The sequence below is a fragment of the Mirounga leonina genome, unplaced genomic scaffold, assembly GCF_011800145.1.
Source record: "Mirounga leonina isolate KUSES-001 unplaced genomic scaffold, KU_Mleo_1.0 Mir_82, whole genome shotgun sequence".
Taxonomy (NCBI): domain Eukaryota; kingdom Metazoa; phylum Chordata; class Mammalia; order Carnivora; family Phocidae; genus Mirounga; species Mirounga leonina.
Window position 1 is genome coordinate 27,510,427 of NW_023270825.1, and position 19,964 is coordinate 27,530,390.

A 19,964-nucleotide genomic window follows, 5' to 3' on the forward strand; every position below is an offset into this window, starting at 1 on the left:
CTTGGACTTAACAGGACTTACCTTCTAAACCTTACCTCTGTTCCCCCTCCTTCTCCTCCAGGATGCCAGTGGCTCCGAGGAGAAGCGGAAAAGTGTGTTGGCTTCAACTACCAAGTGTGGGGTGGAGTTTTCTGAGCCTTCCTTAGCTGCCAAGCGAGCACGAGAGGACAGCGGGCTGGTACCCCTCATCATCCCAGTGTCTGTGCCTGTGCGGACTATGGACCCAACTGAGGCGGCCCAAGTTGGAGGTGTTGACGAGGACGGGAAGGGTCCTGAACAGAACCCCACTGAACACAAGCCATCTGTCATCGTCACCCGCAGGCGGTCCACACGTATCCCTGGGACTGATGCCCCAGCCCAGGTATGAGAGGCTCCCCATGCAAACACCTGTAGTACCTGTGTGCTCCTGGGGGCCTAGTACCCTATGGGAAAAAGGAGAACATGGCAATATAGGAGGGATTCAAGCAACCCGTGGAGATACTATTTATATTTTCCAAACCAAACTTATGGATAAATGCACTTATGGGAGACAGTGAGACAGTTTTATACTTGAAGTTGAGACTGCCTAGGAGAATTTAGGATGTGTGAATCTCTTTCATTTCAGGTCAGCAAATTCTGGCTTCTAATTTGGGTCAGGTTTTGTGCTAGGCACTGGGAGGCAGAGATGTTTACTTGTTCTGTCAGTACAGATATATATATGTTAAAATCTCTCACTAAGATTGAGGTTTTATCTATTTCATCTTTTAGTTCTGTCAGTATTCGTTTTATACATTTTAATGCTGTGTTATTAGCTGCATACTCATTTAGAAGTAGATTAGAGACTTCATCATTATGAAGTGTTTCTATTTATCTTTAGTAATCTTTTTGCCTCTTAAAGTCTATTTTGTGGGGTGGCACCTGGGTGGCTCAGTTGGTTAAGCGACTGCCTTCGGCTCAGGTCATGATCCTGGAGTCCCAGGATTGAGTCCCGCATCGGGCTCCCTGCTCAGCAGGGAGTCTGCTTCTCCCTCTGACCCTCCCCCCTCTCATGCTCTCTCTCTATCTCATTCTCTCTCAAATAAATAAATAAAATCTTAAAAAAAAAAAAAAGTCTATTTTGTGAACATCTGGCTTTCTTTTGGTTACTGTTGCCGGGTTCGGGGGTGGGGGGGAATGGATGAGATGTGTATCTTTTCCATCTTTTTACTTTTAGCCCTTCTGTATCCTTAGGCTTAAGGTGTATCTTTCAAGTGGCCTGTAATTGGAGTTTGTTATTATCTGTTCCGACAACCTTTGTCTTTTAGGGTATTGATATAGTTTACTTTTAACGTAATTACTGAAATACTTGGGTTTAAATCGGCCTTCTTACCGTTTGCCTTCTATTTATCCCGTGTTGCCTTTTCTGTTCCTTTCTCCCACCCTCTCACCCCCTTTGGATTGATTGGGTTGGTATTCCATTTTCCCTCTTTATTAATTTATTAGTTATATACTTGTTTAGTATTCTTATTGATTTACTTAATTATTACTCTTTTATTTCTTTCTTTATGACTCTTTTAGTAATTATCCAGGCAGCCTTTCTTTCTTGGATTAATGTGAGAGAACTAAGCCCCACAAAAAGGAATTTGAATAACTACCTTCTCAAATCGCTGGAGGATGGTACAAAGCTAGTACCATTCTAGATGCCTAGGCGAGAAGCTAAGTCATTACATACGGTGAATGCCTTGTGACATTAGGGCTCAATTCTGTGGTTGAAAAGAGCTACTAGAGAGTAAAACACACATTCTTGGCTTATTGAAATCTAATATAAATTAGTATTTTACCTCTTCCAGAACAATGCAAAGTTCTTACAACACTTTTAACTCCATTTTTCACCAGTCTCTTAACTTGTAGAATTATTAACACGTGTTTTCATTCTCTAAACATTTTAACATTACCAAGATGTTATAACATCATTGTTTTTATTAAGTTTTTAATTTTAATTCCAATATAGTTAACATACAGTGTTATTTTAGTTTCGGCTGTACAACCTTGTGATTCAACAATTCTATACATTCCTCATTGTTTTGTTCAGTTGTTGTTCATTTTAGATTTACTGAAAGACTTAGCATATTTGTTGCTTTTCATTTCTTCTCGTATCTCCAAGCTTCTAGCTCAGATGATTTATGTGCTGCTTGAAAAACATCCTTTAGTATTTCCTTTAGTGTGAGTCTATTAATGATGAAATTTATTAGTCTTTGATTGTTTGAAAATTTTTATTTTTTTAAGATTGATTTATTAGAGGGGCGCCTGGGTGGCTCAGTTGGTTAAGCGACTGCCTTCAGCTCAGGTCATGATCCCAGGGTCGTGGGATCGAGTCCCGCGTCGGGCTCCCTGCTCTGCGGGGAGCCTGCTTCTCCCTCTCCCACTCCCCCTGCTTCTGTTCCCTCTCTCGCTGTGTCTCTCTCTGTCAAATAAATAAATAAAATCTTTAAAGAAAAAAAAAAAAGATTGATTTATTAGAGAGAGAGCAAGAGAGGAGGAGGATAACTTTGCTGGGTGGAGAATTCTGTTTTGGTAGTTATTTTCTCTTGGCACTTAAAGAATATCACTCTATTGGGCGCCTGGGTGGCTCAGTTGGTTAAGCGACTGCCTTCGGCTCGGGTTATGATCCTGGAGTCCAGGGATCGAGTCCCATATCGGGCTCCCTGCTCAGCAGGGGGTCTGCTTCTCCCTCTGAGCCTCCTCCCTCTCATGCTCTCTGTCTCTCATTCTCTCTCTCAAATAAATAAATAAAATCTTAAAAAAAAAAAAGAATATCACTCTATTGTCTTCAGACTTCCATTGTAGTTACAGTGTTGGGAAATCATCATAAGCCATATTGTTGTGTCTTTGAATATAAGGTGTCTTTTTATCTTACTGCTTTTAAGTGCTTTTTTTTTTTTGTCATTGGTTTTTAGCAGTTTTGCTGTTACACCTAAATATTGGTTTGCTTTGTATTTATCCTGTTTAGAGTTTGTAGTCCTTAAATATTTCTTCTGCCCCATTTTCTCTCTTCTCTCCTTCTGGGACTCCAGTTACACACCTGTTAGAGTCTTTCACCATATCCCCTATTTTGTCTGTCATGCACTTTTCTGTATTTCCACTTTTCTCGTATTCTGGCCTTTCAGTTCACCCATTCTCTCTTTAGCTATATCTAATATGTTGTTAAGCCCACTCATCGAGTTCTTATTTTTAGTTATTTTTTTCGGTTACTGAATTTCTGTTTGGTTCATTTTTAGAGTTCCTAGTTCTTTGATGAAATTTTCAACCTTTCATTTTATTGCATAATTTAGGCGTAGTATTCTTAAAGTTTATGTCTGATAACTCCATTAGTGGGATCCTCAGGGGTCTCTTTCTGTTATGTTACTTCTTGTTTCTAAGTCACATTTTGTTCTCTTGTATATCTTGTATACCCCGGTTACTTTTAATTGCGTGAAAAATTGTTGATGTAATTAAAGACTCTGGATGATATTCTTGTCTTCCAGAGAGGATTTATCTTTGCATCTGACTGGTAGCAAAGGGCATTAGCAATCCTGAATTACTTTAATTTAATCAGCCGTTGAGATGAGATGATTTTAAGTTGAGCATTATTCTGTGTGAGGACTAGTCTATTTCTGATTTACCTTTATTCTGAGGATTTAGCCCTTTGGGGCCCCAGTCCAAACCTGGGGGTTTATCAGGCTCTCCTTCCTTGGCAAGGCCTAAAGCCCAATTTTTATTCTGCTAGCTCCTGGATTTGTTAAGAACTCTGTTTAGTTTCACAGCTTCCCAGTTACCTCTTCTAGTAATGCATCCACCTCTAGGGAAAACACAGCTCCAAATGCCGCACTCACCTCTTTCACTTGCCTTTTTTTTCCTGTATCTTGGCTCTTCAAGTCTTTGCCAACTGATTTGCTCTCTGCTACTTTCAGAAATGTGGTTTTTATATAGAGTTTGGATTTTTTAGTTGTTCTCAGCTGGAGAGTTGGCCTGTGAGCCTGTCCTCTGTAATAGAAAGGGGAGCTTTAAGATTATCCTGAACAGCTCAGTGTCTACTCTCTGGGGTCTTATTCCCTGGTTGTGATAGAGATTGGAGGCTAGAGGCCTCAGCTTGTCCTGAGGATGGCCAGAAGGAGCCTGAGCAACTACACAGCTCTGCATGCCCATTTCATAGATGAGGAAGTAGGTCCAGAAAAGGCAAGAGACCTACCTAAGTTTGTACAGCCAAGTAATGACAGAGCTAGCCCTGGAATTCGGACCTCTTGAATCCCCACCCGTGGGTACTTTCACTTCACCAGGCTTTAGGAGGAGGTCTATTTATTTATTTTTGGTTATTTGTTCACTTATTTCTTTATCTTTCTTTGTATTATAGATATTTTCAATCTTGCACAAAAGTATAAAGAATGGTAAAATGAACCTCAATATTTAGCCATCCGCTGGCTTTAACGGTTTTCAAAATATAGACATTCTTTTTTTATTTGTATCTCCACTTCTTCCTGCCACTGGATATTTTCTTTTTTTGAAACAAATGCCAAACACCATATCATTGCATTCATACATACTTAGGTTTGTATCTGAAGTACACAATACATAAGCTTTCTCCCTTCCTTTCTTCCTCCCTCCCTCCCTCCCTTGCTCCCTCCTTCCTTCCTTCCTCCCTCCCTTCTTTCCATATATAACCTCAATATTATTATCATACCTACAAAATCAATACAAAAAATATTGTCAAATATTCAAAATAGTTTCATTCCATTTCCCTTATTACAAAATTACAAATCATTACAGCTAGCTGAGTTCATGTTGGATTTCTTGTCTGGCAAGTTTGGATGCCTTCGACTCCATTGTGTTTTTTTCTGTGTAATCATCTTGTTCCCCTAAGGGAGGAAGAATGAAAAATTTCATTTCTTCCTAGTCTGTAGAAAAGAAAAGAGGGCACAAATGGGTAAAGGACACGGCCAGGACCTCATGGAGAGTCAAGGCCCTCTGCTGAAAGAGGTTGTGGGAGCTGGACCCTGGGAGGGGAAGAAAGCCTGCTGTTCCCAGGCCTCCTCAGTCAGTGTGGCCAGCCTCACCTGTTAGCCCGCTCTACACCCAGGGAGATGATGTGGATGTTGCTCTTCCCCGTAGGGTTCCGTTCTCTCTTGAGAGGACAGGGATGGGGCAGAGAGAGGCCTCTATTCCCTTATAGCCCTACCTACCCTCTATCATGGGACTGATACTATGAGGACAAGTTCTGTGAGGACAGGACCGTCCTGTTCATTCTGTGGTCCCTGCTCAGGTCGTGGCACACAGTTGGCGCCTCCATCTAATACAGAGCTTGAGAGCAGCTGGTATTTATTGAGCAATTACTACATATCGGGTACTGTTCTCAGTGATTTCCATGTATTAATTCATTTCGTCCTCAGAGCTAACCCATTTGGGAGGTGCTTATTATTCCCATGTTAAAAATGATGATGCACAGAGAAGTTAAGAAATTTTAGGTGGTAAGTAAAGGAGGTAGATCCCATACCAGGCAATCCAGCTGCAGAGCCTGGACCCGTAACTACTATGGTTTCCTGCCCAATAGCATACTTCACCTCAGGGGTTGGGAACTAGGGCCTGTGGGCCAAATCCAGACCTAAGAATGGATTTTACATTTTATTTTATTTATTTATTTATTTGGATTTTACGTTTAAAAGGATTATTTGAAAAGGATGGGGAGGAGGGGAAGAAGAAGAAGAAGGGAGACGGGCGTGCAGCCCTCAAAGCCTAAATTCACTCTCTGGCCCTTTACCGAAACAGTTTGCCAACCCCCAGCCTAGAGGAGACAGTGAAAGGAATTTTGGACCTGTTCTCTGTCTCAGGTTTGCCTTGGCGGGTGTAGTGGGCAGACTAAGTTCCAAAGGGGAGACTGACAAGCAGTGGTCAAGTCTTCGGTTTTCCCAGCACATAGGAGGCTGAGCCATCTTGGTTCTATTCCTTCTCCAGGCTGAGGACATGAATGTCAAGTTGGAAGGGGAAGCTTCAGCGCGGAAACCAAAGCAGCGGCCACGGCCTGAGCCCCTGATCATCCCCACCAAGGCGGGCACTTTCATTGCCCCTCCCGTCTACTCCAACATCACCCCATACCAGAGCCACCTGCGCTCTCCTGTCCGCCTAGCCGACCACCCCTCAGAGCGGAGCTTTGAGCTGCCGCCCTACACCCCTCCCCCCATCCTTAGCCCTGTGCGGGAAGGCTCCGGCCTCTATTTCAATGCCATCATGTCAACCAGCAGCATCCCAGCACCCCCTCCCATCACGCCAAAGAGTGCCCATCGCACCCTGCTCCGGTCTAGTGAGTGACCCGCCCTCAGGGGCCACGGGGGCAGGGGATGTGGGGAGGGAGGGCGGTGGGTAGGGATGAGACTCCACTTACAGGGCTGCTGGAGATGGGGCTAAAGCACTGTGGGCAAAGGGGCTCCACTCTCTTCTCTGAGAGAGAAAAGGAGATTTTCCTGGTTCAAGAACAGGCAGGGGTGCAGGGGTGGGGGGGTATGAGCCCAACTGCTTGGGTTCAAATCCCAGTTCTACCATTTACTGTTATTTGTGCAAGTCATTTAAACCCTCTCAGCTTCAGTTTCTTCAGTATTTAATTGAAGATATTAGTAGTATTGGGTTGATGATGAGATTGCCAATTTCAACTGTTTTGGGATCCACAAATAGCAGTTTCCTAGGGTTCAACCTAATGGCCACCTCACAGGGTTGTGGTGAGGTTCAGGTGCATTAACAAACAAACGTAAAGCACTTAACGTCATGCCTGGAGCGTCATGTTTGCTCTTATTCTGTGGTAGATCCTGTCTCCTGGGTCTCTTAACCAGTTGTTTTGGCCAAGAGCAGACATTTTGGCAGGCCTGGCTAGTGAAGTGTTGAAAAATGTGTCCCGCTCCACAAAAGGATCCATTTCCTCTGAAAAAATGGGATAATCCTATCTCTTACGTAGTGGAGGATTAAGTGGGAGGTAGAAGGGTGAGGCTGCGCCATCACCAGATTAACCTCTGACCCTGACTCCCTTGGCGTAGCTCTCTGGTGCCCCCTGGTGTCTGTGGGTGAGAAATGGCTCACCCTGGGCTGGCTGACCTGCCCTCCCACGTACCCTCCAAGCTTGGAGCTTCTCTCCCTGCCTGGGTTGTGCAGGAAGAAGTCACTGTAGAGACCGACTGGCAGCAAAGAGAGGCCTCCCGTCCATCTATGAGTATTTATCGAGTACTTGGGTGTAAAGCGTTGAACTGGGCTGGTGAATGCCCCAACAGTGCATGGGACAGCATGGTCTGTTCTAAAGAGAGTACAGGGTCATTAGGGAGTTGACATGGGAACCTGGGAGAAAGAAAAGCAGAGGTTAGGAGCAGAGTGGGATCAGTAGCCAGCGAGTGAAGCAGACCCTAAGCTCCAAAGCCTGCAGAGGCTCCTAGCCTGGGGTGGTAAGAAAGCATTCAAGAGAGGGTGGGGCTAGAGCTGAGCTTAAACTAGGAAGGGGGTGGGGAGGGCCCACTAGGCTAAAGAAAACGAGTGGTACAAAGGCCTGGAGGTGGGATGTGCAGGAAGAGTGATGAGCCGTGAGTAAGCAGTCTGCTAGGATCTGGGGTTCAGGCAAGGGGGTAAGGGGAGGTATAGATGGAAGGGGGACTGCATGAGCCAGCTGAGCTGAGGAGTTCAGGTTTTATCTCAGGCTGCAGAGGGGAGTCAGCCAAGGTTTTGGTTTTGGAGCAAGGGAGTGTCTGGATCACATGGGGCACTAAGATGAGCTCAGGAGAAACTGAGGCTGAGAATCCAGCGTGGAAGTGAGAAGATAAGTGTGAAATGGGGATCCCCTTCACCACCTTGCTAGCGTGCCAGAAGTTTCAGCCTCTTGACTAGAGCAGGTACAGTTTAATGTTGGTGTTAATTCTGTAGTGTGGGAGCTCCCGGGGCAGGGACCCAGCTTTGGGTAGGAGTAGTAGTAATAATAATAGCTGATATTTATTGAGGGTGAGGCTCTGTGTGTGATTTCATTCAGTCCTCACATTAACCCTGGGAGGTGGGTAGTAATAGCCCCTTTCAGCAGGTGTGGAAACAGAAGCACCCACATGTTTGGCAGAGTCTCAGTTAGTCGTCACAGTTGCAGGCTGAGGAGCCAGGATTCAGGGGGCCTGATTTCCAAGTGTGAGTCTCTGTGAGTCACTGCTGTGGGTCTTTGCAAACAGAGCAGCCACGTAGGGTGGGGGTGGGGGAGCTTGCTGAAGGGAGGACGGTGCCATTCACCAACGTGCCTTTTGTCCCATAGATAGTGCTGAAGTCACCCCACCTGTCCTTTCTGTGATGGGGGAGGCCACCCCAGTGAGCATCGAGCCGTAAGTGCAGCGCTTCCTCTGGCCCACGGCATGAGGGTGGCCGAGTGGGGTCCAGTGCGTGCGGGGCCCGTGAGGAAGAGGAGGGTCGTGTGGGGCCCACAGAGGGCTGAGCGGGCCTCTGAGATTCTGCAGTGGGCTCTGGGCTTTACTGTCCCCACCCTGCTTCTGTGTGGAAGTCACAGGGAAAGGAAAGGACGACCAGGGAAAGAATTTCAACGAGGAGTTGAAATTTGCCTCTGAGGAGAATTAGGAGGGTAGAGTCCAAGAGACTCCTTCCTTCTGTGTCTGGAAACCTGGAGCTTCTCCCCTTTCCAACCTCTGGGCCTTGTCTTTCTGGCCCGACCAGGTGCCCTTTGCCAGGCTTCCTCATGGAAGGCAAATTCCCTTACACCCAGTTGGGGCCTTGCTGTGCTCAGCCTCTGCCAGCTACCCCTTGCATCTTCTCCCGGGGGGAAGGAGTCCCTATCGCCGCGGGGTGAGGCCTCACTCCCTGCCCTTTCCACCCCTGCAGACGGATCAACGTGGGCTCCCGGTTCCAGGCGGAAATCCCCTCGATGAGGGACCGCGCTCTGGCAGCTGCGGACCCCCACAAGGCCGACTTGGTGTGGCAGCCGTGGGAGGACCTTGAGAGGAGCCGAGAGAAGCAGAGGCAAGGTGAGAGGGCACCGGGGCCAGGAGGTGAAGGCGGGCTGTCGGGCAGGTGGGTGGGCTAGGCCCGGAAAATGACTTCTTCTCCTCCCTTCCCACACGTGCTCCAGTGGAAGACCTGTTGACAGCTGCCTGCTCCAGTATCTTCCCTGGAGCTGGTACCAACCAGGAGCTGGCCCTGCACTGTCTGCATGAGTCCAGGGGAGACATCCTGGTGAGACAGCAGCCCTGGTGGAGGGAGGGACCCTCAGGGAGGCTGGCCTGGATCCGGGTCTTCTGCGCAGGAGCCAGGACTGCTGACATGCTGGTCTGAGGCAGGCAGGAGGGTCTGACCAAGCTGGGGGTTGTAGGGGCTCCACCCACGGCCATCTTACTTCCAAAGTCCAGACTTTGCTGCACAGGGTCCTCCCGTCTACCCCAGTCTCTGATCCTGGGTCAGTGAGTCCCCACCCTTAGAAAGGCTGTCACTGAGGGCTTTCTCTACCTGTGGCTGTCTGTCCTGGGGGCCGCATGTTCCCTCTTAAGAGGCCCACGGCCTGGTTCCAGAGCAGCCGCACCCCCCATGACCTCATCATCCTGCCAGACCTCTTGTCCCTCAGCAGTTAAGCGGGGGCAAAAATAAAGGCCCACCCTACTACTCAGAGGGCTGAAGAAGCCTTCTGGGAGTTTTGCCTGGCACCTAGGATGCTCAGCCTACCACTGAGACCCCTGCAGAGCCCTGACCCTTTTCCTCACTTCCCCTTCAGGAAACGCTGAATAAGCTGCTACTGAAGAAGCCCCTGCGGCCCCATAACCACCCACTGGCAACGTATCACTACACAGGTGGGCCTGAGACCTGGAGCCTCAAGGGGTCTCCAGCATCAGTGGGGCCCAGCTTTGTGCTGAGTCACAGCCCTGGGTGCGGGGGAGGAGGTGGGGGGTGGACAAGCCAAGAGCCAGAGTGAAGGAACCGACACCAAAGCTGGGGTAGTTCTCAAGGGGCCTCCTGTGCCCTGGAGGGGAAGGGAGAGAGGTGTGGGCAGGTGGGAGGCCATGCAGGCAGAAAAGTCCATGGCTGGGTGCAAGGGACAGGAATCTAGGGAGTGCCATCCAAACTAGCATCAGGTGCCTGGAACTTAGACAGCCCCTGGAGTGCCCTGTCCCCTGCTGGGCGCTGTGCTCTAGAAGGGACACTGACCGAACGGCCTAGTCACAGCAGCCACTGTCCTCGATCCCTGTTGAGCGGTGCGTCTTGTGTGTGCCCGGCAGAGCATCGAGGGTTCCCCAGGATTACCTCATTTAGTCTGCACCACAGCGGGCGCGGTGGCTTCTTGGACGAGCTCCCAGGTGGAGAGCGAGGGGAGTGAGGCTCAGAGGCAGATTAAGTGGCACAAGCAGGATGTGGATCCAGCTCAGGGTGCCTGCAGAGACCACCCGTGGATGCCCTCACACTTCTGTGCCAGTCAGGATCGCCCCCGCGGGGTGCCCAGCTCCACCTCACGACCTTGGCTCCTCTCTGCCCCACAGGCTCTGACCAGTGGAGGATGGCGGAGAGGAAGCTCTTCAACAAGGGCATTGCCATCTACAAGAAGGATTTCTTCCTGGTGCAGAAGCTGGTGAGCTGGGGCAAGTGAAGGCCAGGAACTGGCTGCATGATTTGGGGCTCCCTCTGCCGGTGGTGGGCCTGCAGTCCCTTACCAGGCCCTCTGAGAAAGCGGTTAGGTTAAGGCCACTCGGTATCCTCAGAGACAAACAAAACAAGGGGGAAAGATTGGGCCTTTCCTCCCCTTGGTTCCGAGCCTTCTTCCCTCAGGTTAGGGTAGTGCCCATACTCTGGGATCTCAGAGGGAGGCCTGAGTGGGCAGACCCAGCGAGGTCAGACTTCAGAGAGTGACCTGCCTCGGGGTGGGGGGTGGGGTGCAGGAAGAGAAGGAGGGGTGCAGGAAGAGAAGGAGGGCTGCAGACAGATGTGAGCCATTCCCCAAGGGGCTGGAGTACTTCAAAAGCCACAATCAGCATGTGGAGGAGAGATCACCCTAAGAATGAGGGGAACTGAGAGCCAGCAAGGAAGAGACTGTGTAACTGACCTGGGGGGCCGCTGCCCTCTTCCTGCCAGACCCAGGGCTTCCTTCCAGTAACTCAGCTGACCAAGTAGAGGAGGCCAAGCCTAGTTTTCCTAGATTGGATTTATCTCGTCCTCTCCCTGTGTTCTTCTGGGAGAAGAAGAGTACTTTGCTAATCCAAGGACGTGCATCTTTCCAGCAGCCCTGCCTCACAAAATCTGAGCCTTGTAGACCACTGAGGAAAGAGGGTTTCCAAGAATGTGTTGTCTCCTCCTGGAACTGTAGATTGTGCCAGGACAGCTCTGGGGACTGGGCAAAGTGCTGATGAACTCTCCTACAAGGGCCCTGTTGTGAGGACAGTCATTTGCTGGGGTTTAGCAACACTGCATTCCCAGATTGGGCAACATTTCTGCGAAGTACATGCCCGTGAAATGCACTGCGGGGCGACTAACGCCTTAATGAAAAGAGCAGACTATTAGTCATACAGATGATCAAAGAGAATTGATAGCAAAAGCGTAAACAGGATCTAATTAATACATTTGTGACTTGGCCATTCCTGTGAGATTGGAGCACGTCTGTTTCCTCCTCGGGCACTGAAGACTGTCACTGACCCCTTGGCCTCTGTGGATAGGACTTCCCGGCTCCCTCTGCAGCCCCACAGTTGGCTGAGCTGCCTGGGAGCCTGGGGCAGAAAGGGCAGAGTCAGAGCAAACAGCCTCTGTGTGTGGGAAACGCTCCAGAAACTAAACCCAGGAGCCAGATGCATTTGTGACCTGGGAGTGCTAGGGTTTCAGAGGCCAGGAGGCCCCTTGGAGGCTCATCTACACGTGAAGAGACTCGCCTAAAGTCACACAGCCATTTAGTGGCAGAGTTAGGAGTAAGACTTGGGCCTTCTGCTTCCTTTTCAGGTTTTCCAGAACTTTCTTGTTAGTGTCCCTTCAGTCCCTCTCTGACAGAGGACGGTTTAACATTTCTCTAAGCCTCACTTGCCAGTTGCAGCACCCTGGGGAGGAATGACACTGTTGCCCGGCTTCATGAAGGCAGTTTGTGTTGCCAGGTCTGCGCTGGCTCTGAACATGGATGGTGTCCACACGTTTTCACCCTGAACTTTTTATTTTGGAAAAATTTCAGACTTACAGCAAAATTGAAAAAATAGTGCAATGAACACCCATGTACCCCTCATATACATTTACCAATTGTTACCATTTGCCATACTTGCTTTCCCTCTCTCTCTCTCTTTCTCTGTTTATATATAAATTTATATACACCCTACTTCCTCTCCCTCTGTTTTAACTAATCATTAAAAGTTAGTTACAGACATCATGACACTTGACCCAAATATCACTTAAAAACAAGGATATTCTCTTGCAAAACCACAATACCGTCCTCATACCCAAGAAATTTAAACTGATACAATAATATTCTCTAATATGCAGTCCCTATCCTATTCAGATCTCCCCCAATGGCCTTTTGTTGCTTTTAGCTTTTTAGCTTTTTTAGTTTTTTTTTCTTTTCTTTTTTAATAGTGCTGAAGCATTGGTCAGTGGTTTGTTCAGAGTAGGCACTGGAGAAATGGTTATATTTCCTGGGTTTCTCAGGTTCAGCATTTGTTGCGGTTGGGAGCGGGGGGAACATATGCGTGGACAGGAAAGGCTGGAGTATCCCCAGGCAGGTGAGCTAAACCAGGAACTCTGACCTCAGTTTTGGCTTCAAACCAGATCCAGACCAAGACCGTGGCCCAGTGCGTGGAGTTCTACTACACCTACAAGAAGCAGGTGAAAATTGGCCGCAATGGGACGCTAACCTTCGGGGATGTGGATACAAGCGACGAGAAGTCGGCCCAGGAAGAGGTTGAAGTGGATATTAAGGTGACTCCCTTCCCAGCTTTGGCTGCTTAGAGCCTTGGCTGTGTCTGGGGCCAGGGGCTGAGTTGGGAGCCTGAGGCCAAGCTCTCTGGAAGTCCCTGGAGGGTAGAGAGAGGAAGGCAGTGTCCCTAACAGCCTCAAGGAGCTGATGTCCTGGGCACTGGACCTGGACCTTTTAGGTTCCCCTCTCTATCTGCCAGTGTCATGATAATAACAGGGTGTGTTGATGCAGAACCCCGCATCAGTATTTGCACCAGTGCTGACTTACTGTCCCCTCGCAGCAGATCTCTAACACTGTTGCCCAAACTGGAGTCATTCTTACACAGCCATGAATATGTTCTCTCTGCATCCCGACCACACGTCACTGTTACCGATTTTGTCATGTTCACATACCACCTGTGCTCCTACTTCATATTTTTCTTTAAATCAACTCATTTGTTACTCAGAAGAGAAACATTGTATCACAATCATAAATAGATAACTAGTATTGTTTGCCATAGAAGGTACTAGTGAAAATAAGTAGATAATGAAAACCAAACAATGTTATTAAATTCTAGGTAGATACTCTTACCTGCCAAGGCTCTGAGTCTTGGCCCTGATCTCTGTTTAATTAAACCTGGAGAAGTATAGAAGACACATTAAGATCCAACTCGAAACTTTGTCCTTGATACAATCAGGATTGAAAGAAAATTGAAAAGTGAATATTACTTAATTCTCTGTCCATATATCCACCTAACATCATCTTGGTGATGTGCTAAGCAGAGAGTGGTTTGGTCCCCAGTGTGCAGATGGGAAGTGGGTGCAGGTCCCGAAAGCATGAGGAAGATGGTTTAGAATTGCAGCTAAGGCTGCTGCCTGGCCCCACCAGACAACCTTGCTGAAGGATGTGTTTCTTGGACTGGCATGCTCCCTCCCTGCCCCTAACTCAGTCTCAAGTGCTCCGTCTCTTCCTGAGGGCTTCAAGGGCTTCCAGGGCTCCAGACTCCATCGTCTTTCCCAGGCAGACTAGCGGGGGGAGGATACAGAGCCACAGCACGGGAGGCCCCGCTGGGCCGGGCCAGGCCAGGCAAGCAGGGTGAGCAGGGGCTAGTGGCCCCGGGCTGGGTCACAAGCAGGGCAGTGCGGCTGTGTAACTGAGCTCCAGGCTCACTGCCCTCGTTCTTGTCCCCTGTAGACTTCCCAGAAGTTCCCTAGGGTGCCTCCTCCCAGAAGAGAGTCTCCAAGTGAAGAGAGACGGGAGCCCAAGAGGGAAGTAAAGGAGACCAGGAAGGAGGGGGAGGAGGAGGTGCCAGAGATCCAGGAGAAGGGAGAGCAGGAGGAGGGGAGAGAGCGAAGCCGGAGGGCAGCGGCTGTCAAGGCCACACAGACACTACAGGCCAATGAGTCGGTAAGTGTGACCTCCGCTGGGGGAGCCCAGGGCCAGGAGGGGGGCTGGAGCTGGGCCTGGGGGGTGGGAGGGAGGGCAGAACAGGAACATGGAACCCTGGGTGGTAGGCACTGTCATTATGCCCGTTTTACAGATGAGGAAATTGAGGCCCCTAGGTAAGACAACTAGTAGGCAGCCTGACTCCAAAGTCTGCTCTTAATTTTTATACTATATTGCTTCTGGATCTGAGACTCAAGAAGGCGGCTTTGTGAAGACCTAAAAGGCATGTGGGACGTTGGGGAAGCATTTATGAGTTGTAGGTCAGGCAGGCTCCCCCTAAGAGAGCTGTGTCCTCACCAAGAACGCCTGGCAAGAACGAGCTGAGACCATGAGAACAGCAATGGCCCCTCACACATGTTCTCCGCACAGTGCCTTCCTGCCCATTATCTCTCGTTGATTCCTCACGGTAACCGCATAAAGTGTGAACACCTACCTGGAAGATAGAGGACACTGGGTTCAGAGATGCTGAGTGACTTGCCTGAGGTCCCGCCCACGGTCCTTGTAGTGAGGTCCTCTGTCCACCATATCGCAGACCAAGAAGCCAGACATACCGGCCAGAGGTGTTCCTTGTCAGGGAGAGGTCCCCCAAAAGAGAGTAGGGATGGGAAGGGCCTATTAGGGAACTACCATGAGAGCCTTTAAAAAAGTTTTTGTGTTGTACACTTACGCTTGCAGGAAGACACCCCCCAACCCCGCCCCAGACTGTAGACAACAGCTGTTCCCTCTCTTCTGAGACTTGGCAGTGCTCCTCCAGGAGCTGTGCTCTGTGTACAAGCTCCAAGTTCTGCTGACTTCTGTGAATACTTCCCTATGAGGGTCAACCGTGCACATACTTGCGACTTCTGATGGCCATCTGAGGCTCCCCTAACCCAAGGCCCGTGATTCCTATATCCTGAGCAGCACCCCTCCAGTTCTGTGCCAGGGTCCTCTACTCTCGGTCGTTTGCTTGTCTACTTGGCATTTCCGCTGGTGGCTCATGTTGTCTGTCCCGTTCACTAGATTTCGAGCTCTCTGAGAGCAGGGGTCCCTGTCTGTCACCTCTGTATCCCCAGCACTGGCACAGTCACATGGACTTGAATCTCATTTATGGAATTAAGGCATGAATGAATGGGCTAAATGACTGAAAACATGCAAACATCATTAATTGAGACACCAAGGCCCCCCCGTCAGATAGATGCATGGAGAAGTCCTAGCTGCCATAGGCTGTCCCACAGAATGACTGTACCAACAGCTTGGCCAAGATAGAGTTGGCCAAAGACCCGAATGGGCTGCCAGAAAGCAGTGAGTCCCTTGTCACTGAAAGGATTCCAGTGGATTCTAGGGGCCCATTTGGCAGGAGTGATTCAGGAACCTCTCTTTCCCAGATCTCTCACCTCTCCTTGTCTGATCCTCTCCAGGCCAATGACATCCTCATCCTCCGAAGCCATGAATCAAATGCCCCTGGGTCTGCTGGTGGCCATGCCTCAGAGAAGCCAAGGGAGGGGGCAGGGAAGTCACGGAGGGCACTACCTTTTTCGGAGAAGAAGAAAAAACCAGAGACGTTTAACAAGACCCAAAATCAGGAGAACACTTTCCCTTGTAAAAAATGTGGCAGGTAAGATGGTGGCCCTTCCTCCACTGGGACCTAGCAGGGTGGCCACGGCTGGGGGGCAGGGGAGAGGGAAGAGGCAGTCGGAACTCTGCCCTCGTCTTCTGATTGGCAATGAGGGTTTCTAGGGCAGTGATGTCACCTGGCTCCGAGAAGACGGATGATGGCGCCGAATCAGGAACCCCTCCGTTTGTTCCCTAGGAGGAGGGTGGGGGTGGGCCGAGTGGCCGGCGCCCAGCAGGCGGGCTCAGGACGGACCCAGGAGGGGCGCACACCACACGCGCACGCACGCCCTAGCCTGGTGGTCCCAGGGGCGAGGGGACGGCCCTCTGACTTGAGCCCCTCCTGCCCCGGCTACAGGGTGTTTTACAAGGTGAAGAGCCGCAGCGCCCACATGAAGAGCCACGCGGAGCAGGAGAAGAAGGCAGCCGCTCTGAGGCAGAAGGAGAAGGAGGCGGCGGCCGCCGCGGCCACCGCAGCCGCCGCCTCTCCGCACCAGCCGGCCCTGCGCGAGGAGAGCGGCGCGGGGGAGAGGGGCTGACGGCCCGGGGTGGGGGGAGCTCGGCCGCGGGGCCCCGGGGCCGCCCCTCTCCCCGGACCCCGGGCCCTCCCCGCACCGGCCTGCCCGAGCTCCGGCAAGCACCCCGGGACCTCCGGAGGGAGAGAGGAGCGATCACGTGGACTTTCTCTGCAAAACGAGACAATAAAATAAACGGCTCTTTTATTTATCAAAGGCCCGGGAGCAGCCTTCAGGGCTGCAGGATCCAGTTCTCTTGCATTCGGTGTCGGAAGTCGCCCTTACGCTTTCCTGGAACCGCCGAGGTCCCTGCCGGCTGGGGCTGCCCCCTCGGGAGGGCCTCCAGCGCCGCCGCCGCCGCCCACGCCGGGACCTCGGCCGCCGCGCAACTTCTTCCGTCCGTGACCCCCGCTCCGCCCCTCCCCCCCCCCGGACCCACGGAGAGCCAAGCACTAGCTCACCCTCCTGGCAACATTATTTCCCCTCCCCAGAGGACCTCAGAGGCTGCACAGGCCCTGCCCCAAGCCCCGGGCAAAAGGGACTCCCCGGGAGGGAGTGTGGTGGTCTCTCCGAGAGGGAGCTCAGCCTGGTACCTGTGCTGTCCCCTACACGACAATGCCCAGGCCTGCGCCGCTCCCATGACCCTGTCCCAGGCCACCTCCTCTGGGAGGAAGGCTCCCGGAATGCCCGTACGTCAGAGGACAGGTACCTGTCCCTTTGCTGCTGGTGAGCAGCCTGCTGGGGCTGAAGTGTTCTCAAATGTGTGGCCGAGGGACCGGCGTGCCTCCCGAGCTCTCAGCCTACGGTGGAAGCTGCCGGGTGGGGCTGGAGGGAACTTTGTGAGAAACCTTGGCTCTTCCTGCTTCCCACCTTTTTGCCAAACGCCTTTGGGCCCTGGAGGCTGCTAAGGGAGCTTATCTGGGGTCCAGCCTGCTCCTCCTCGGTGCAAGTTCCTCCCTGCCTCTGTCCTGCCCTTGGCAGCTGCCTTCTAACCCCATCCCACCTGGTCTAGTGCTGATACCCACAGCCCAGCCCCCAGTCCCGCTTGCTGGAGATTTCTGGATCCTTCCCTGGGAGGGGGAGGTTTCCTAACCAGATTGGACAGGAGCCTTCATTCCTTGACTTGTGTCATTTGAGAGCTATTTATTTATTCTTAATATTTAATTTTTAACATCCTCTCAGGGACCAGGGGCCTCCTGCTTTCCAGAGGCCCAAGTGCATTTATCCCAAAACAAGGCACCTTCTTGGCATCCACCCCACCCCCATTCCTAAGACCCTAAGGTCCCTCACCTCATTACTCTGGAAGCTTTTGCCAATAGGAGTGATAGTAGCCCTGGAAGAGGGTACAAAGGTGTGAGGTGTCACCAAAGCCGCAGGAAGACTAGCAGAAGCAAGGGAGATCAAAGGCAGTTCTTATTGCTACCTCTTCTCTGGCTGTATTTTCAACTTGCCTGAGGGGATTGGCTGGAAGCCAGAATTCTAGTCTTGTTTCTGGCTGGACGAAGCCATATTTGGCATGGAGTCACTGAAGTGAAGGGCTGGAAGGTTCTAGAGGCCCCATCACTTGCCAATCCTATAGGAGTGCTGAGTTACTTTTCTGATCTTGTTATTCAACTTCAGTTGTGTTAAAAGTTCCAAGTGAATGCAAGTATATGACAGGTCAGCAGGTTAGGAAGGAGCTGAAAATTCTGCCACTCTCCTTACGAGATAGCCTAAAGGCGCCATATTTGGTAGCTGGGAGTGAGGAGGGAGTTTTGTTTCTAAACTATGCACTAGCAGGTGTTCTTCAGCATTCATTTATGCATTAATATGGTTCTTCAGGACCCCAGCGATGGGAGTAACAAAATTCTTCTCCCCGCCAGACTCCAGGAAGCTACCTAGATCTTCAACTTCCCAGTTTCCCCCAAAGGCTTCTTCAAGGTCCCAAGACTGCAAAAATCTGGTATACCCTCCAGAAACAGGAGGGTGGCAAATTTAGGCTGTCTTCTAAATCACTTGTGTAATAAGAGTGCCTTCGCAGCTTCGCCCCAAAGTGCTACTTATGTTTCCCGAGGTTTTTTCTATTTAAATAGTATTTAGTTTCAGGCCCCTCTGTGGACGTGTGGTAAAAGGAACCCCCTTCATTTAGAGTGATTCTCCTCTTCTAAGCTCATAGAAATCAGACTAGGTGAATGTTGGGGGAGAAAATCAAGCTGGTACCTCTGTATTAATTCCACCAGACACTGTATTTTCGAAGGGCTCATGCTCCATGATGGATTCATATCTAGAATATAAGGTGAAAGTTAAAATGTGTAGAGGGCAGTTGCCATTTTTCTGAGTGACCTGCCAATAAAGTAGGTGCAGCCATAAGAGCTGGGATAGGTATGTCCTTTATGGTGCTTTCTCCCTGTGAACACAATAGGCTCGTCTTCTGTTTTTTCTTTCTCTTTTCTATTCAGAGCTGTTTAAGAAGTTAAATGACAAACACCTCCAGCTTTATAATGCCCTCCCCACACCATCTCCCATATCCATCTTCCAGTCTCCATCTACACTTAGCTAAGGGCATGAAACTAACCAGTGCCTGTGTTCCAGACCATTTCTGAGGTCTCTTACCCACCCAAGGAGACTGTGCGTCAGCGCACTGTTCTCCATGCCTTCAGCAGCCCCCCCTCACAGCTAAGGTACACCCTCATCCCTTCTGCCACCCCCCCATCCCGGCACAGAGGTCGTGTGCTGCTTATGTCTAAAGAGATCCCCTATATTTAACTGCCTCAGTGACCTAACCTCTTTCTTCTCATGTGCCAGATGTTAAGATGAAGGAGGAATACGACACATACCCAAGCCTCAGCTGTTTAAATATATTTTCACTGGGGCTCTCTTTTTTCGAACGGTATTTATCACCAGACTGGCAAGCCTAACTCCTTAGGTTTACGGGAAGTATGCGTATTTTTATAAAACAATTGTATGTCCTCCCCATATTTTGCTGTGTTAATATTTGCCTCTAACAATTTGCAGCTGTTTCACCTTTCCCTCATTTGTCTCTAAGTTGAAGGCCTTGTTTGGAGGGGACAGCACAGGAACAGCCTTGACAGTCTGTAATTATTGTACAAATATTTTAATAGCATATAAATAAGTATATTCCTTTTATTTTGGAAAAAAACATGATCAGACACTGCCTTTTGTGTGTTTGCTGCCTGTGGCACCCTTTTTAAAAAAGACTGTTACATATTAAAATAGTGTATATATATATAAATATTACCTCTTTTGCTGTACAGTTGTGATAGACAAGGCTGAAGATTTTATTTTTTGTGTGCTTTTTATAAAAAAGAAAAAATAACACACTAAAGTAAATCTTGCGGATGTGATTGTAATGTACCTATGTAACTTATTTACTTTTGAATGTTCTTCTGTATCTTTAAACCTTTTATTAAATAAGGTTTTAAAAATTCAGAGTTGAATGCTGTGTTCTTTTGGGGAGATTTTCACCACCTGGGATCGACCCCGTTTTGCTGGCAGGGGATTACGTGACATTTTTGAACTACAAGGATTCTATCACCTCTTTGTCAATGATGCCAGGG

The 19,964-nt window shown here is 49.7% G+C and overlaps 1 protein-coding gene across 6 annotated transcripts in view; it reads left to right on the forward strand.

Annotated features, from left to right (window-relative positions):
* MIDEAS (mitotic deacetylase associated SANT domain protein) overlaps positions 1-19,834 on the forward strand; it is a 66,634-nt gene extending 46,800 nt beyond the window's left edge. For 5 of the 6 annotated variants that reach the window (XM_034993099.1, XM_034993101.1, XM_034993098.1 and 2 more), the window contains 11 exons: positions 62-361; positions 5,944-6,289; positions 8,255-8,321; positions 8,833-8,975; positions 9,080-9,183; positions 9,716-9,791; positions 10,476-10,564; positions 12,730-12,879; positions 14,051-14,263; positions 15,700-15,896; positions 16,251-19,834. In XM_034993099.1, coding sequence (XP_034848990.1) covers positions 62-361; positions 5,944-6,289; positions 8,255-8,321; positions 8,833-8,975; positions 9,080-9,183; positions 9,716-9,791; positions 10,476-10,564; positions 12,730-12,879; positions 14,051-14,263; positions 15,700-15,896; positions 16,251-16,431 — 1,866 coding nt within the window. In that variant the 3' untranslated portion in view covers positions 16,432-19,834. The remainder of the gene's footprint in view (positions 1-61; positions 362-5,943; positions 6,290-8,254; positions 8,322-8,832; positions 8,976-9,079; positions 9,184-9,715; positions 9,792-10,475; positions 10,565-12,729; positions 12,880-14,050; positions 14,264-15,699; positions 15,897-16,250) is intronic. The other variant, XM_034993102.1, reaches the window with a different exon arrangement.
* Positions 19,835-19,964: the final 130 nt, after the last annotated feature.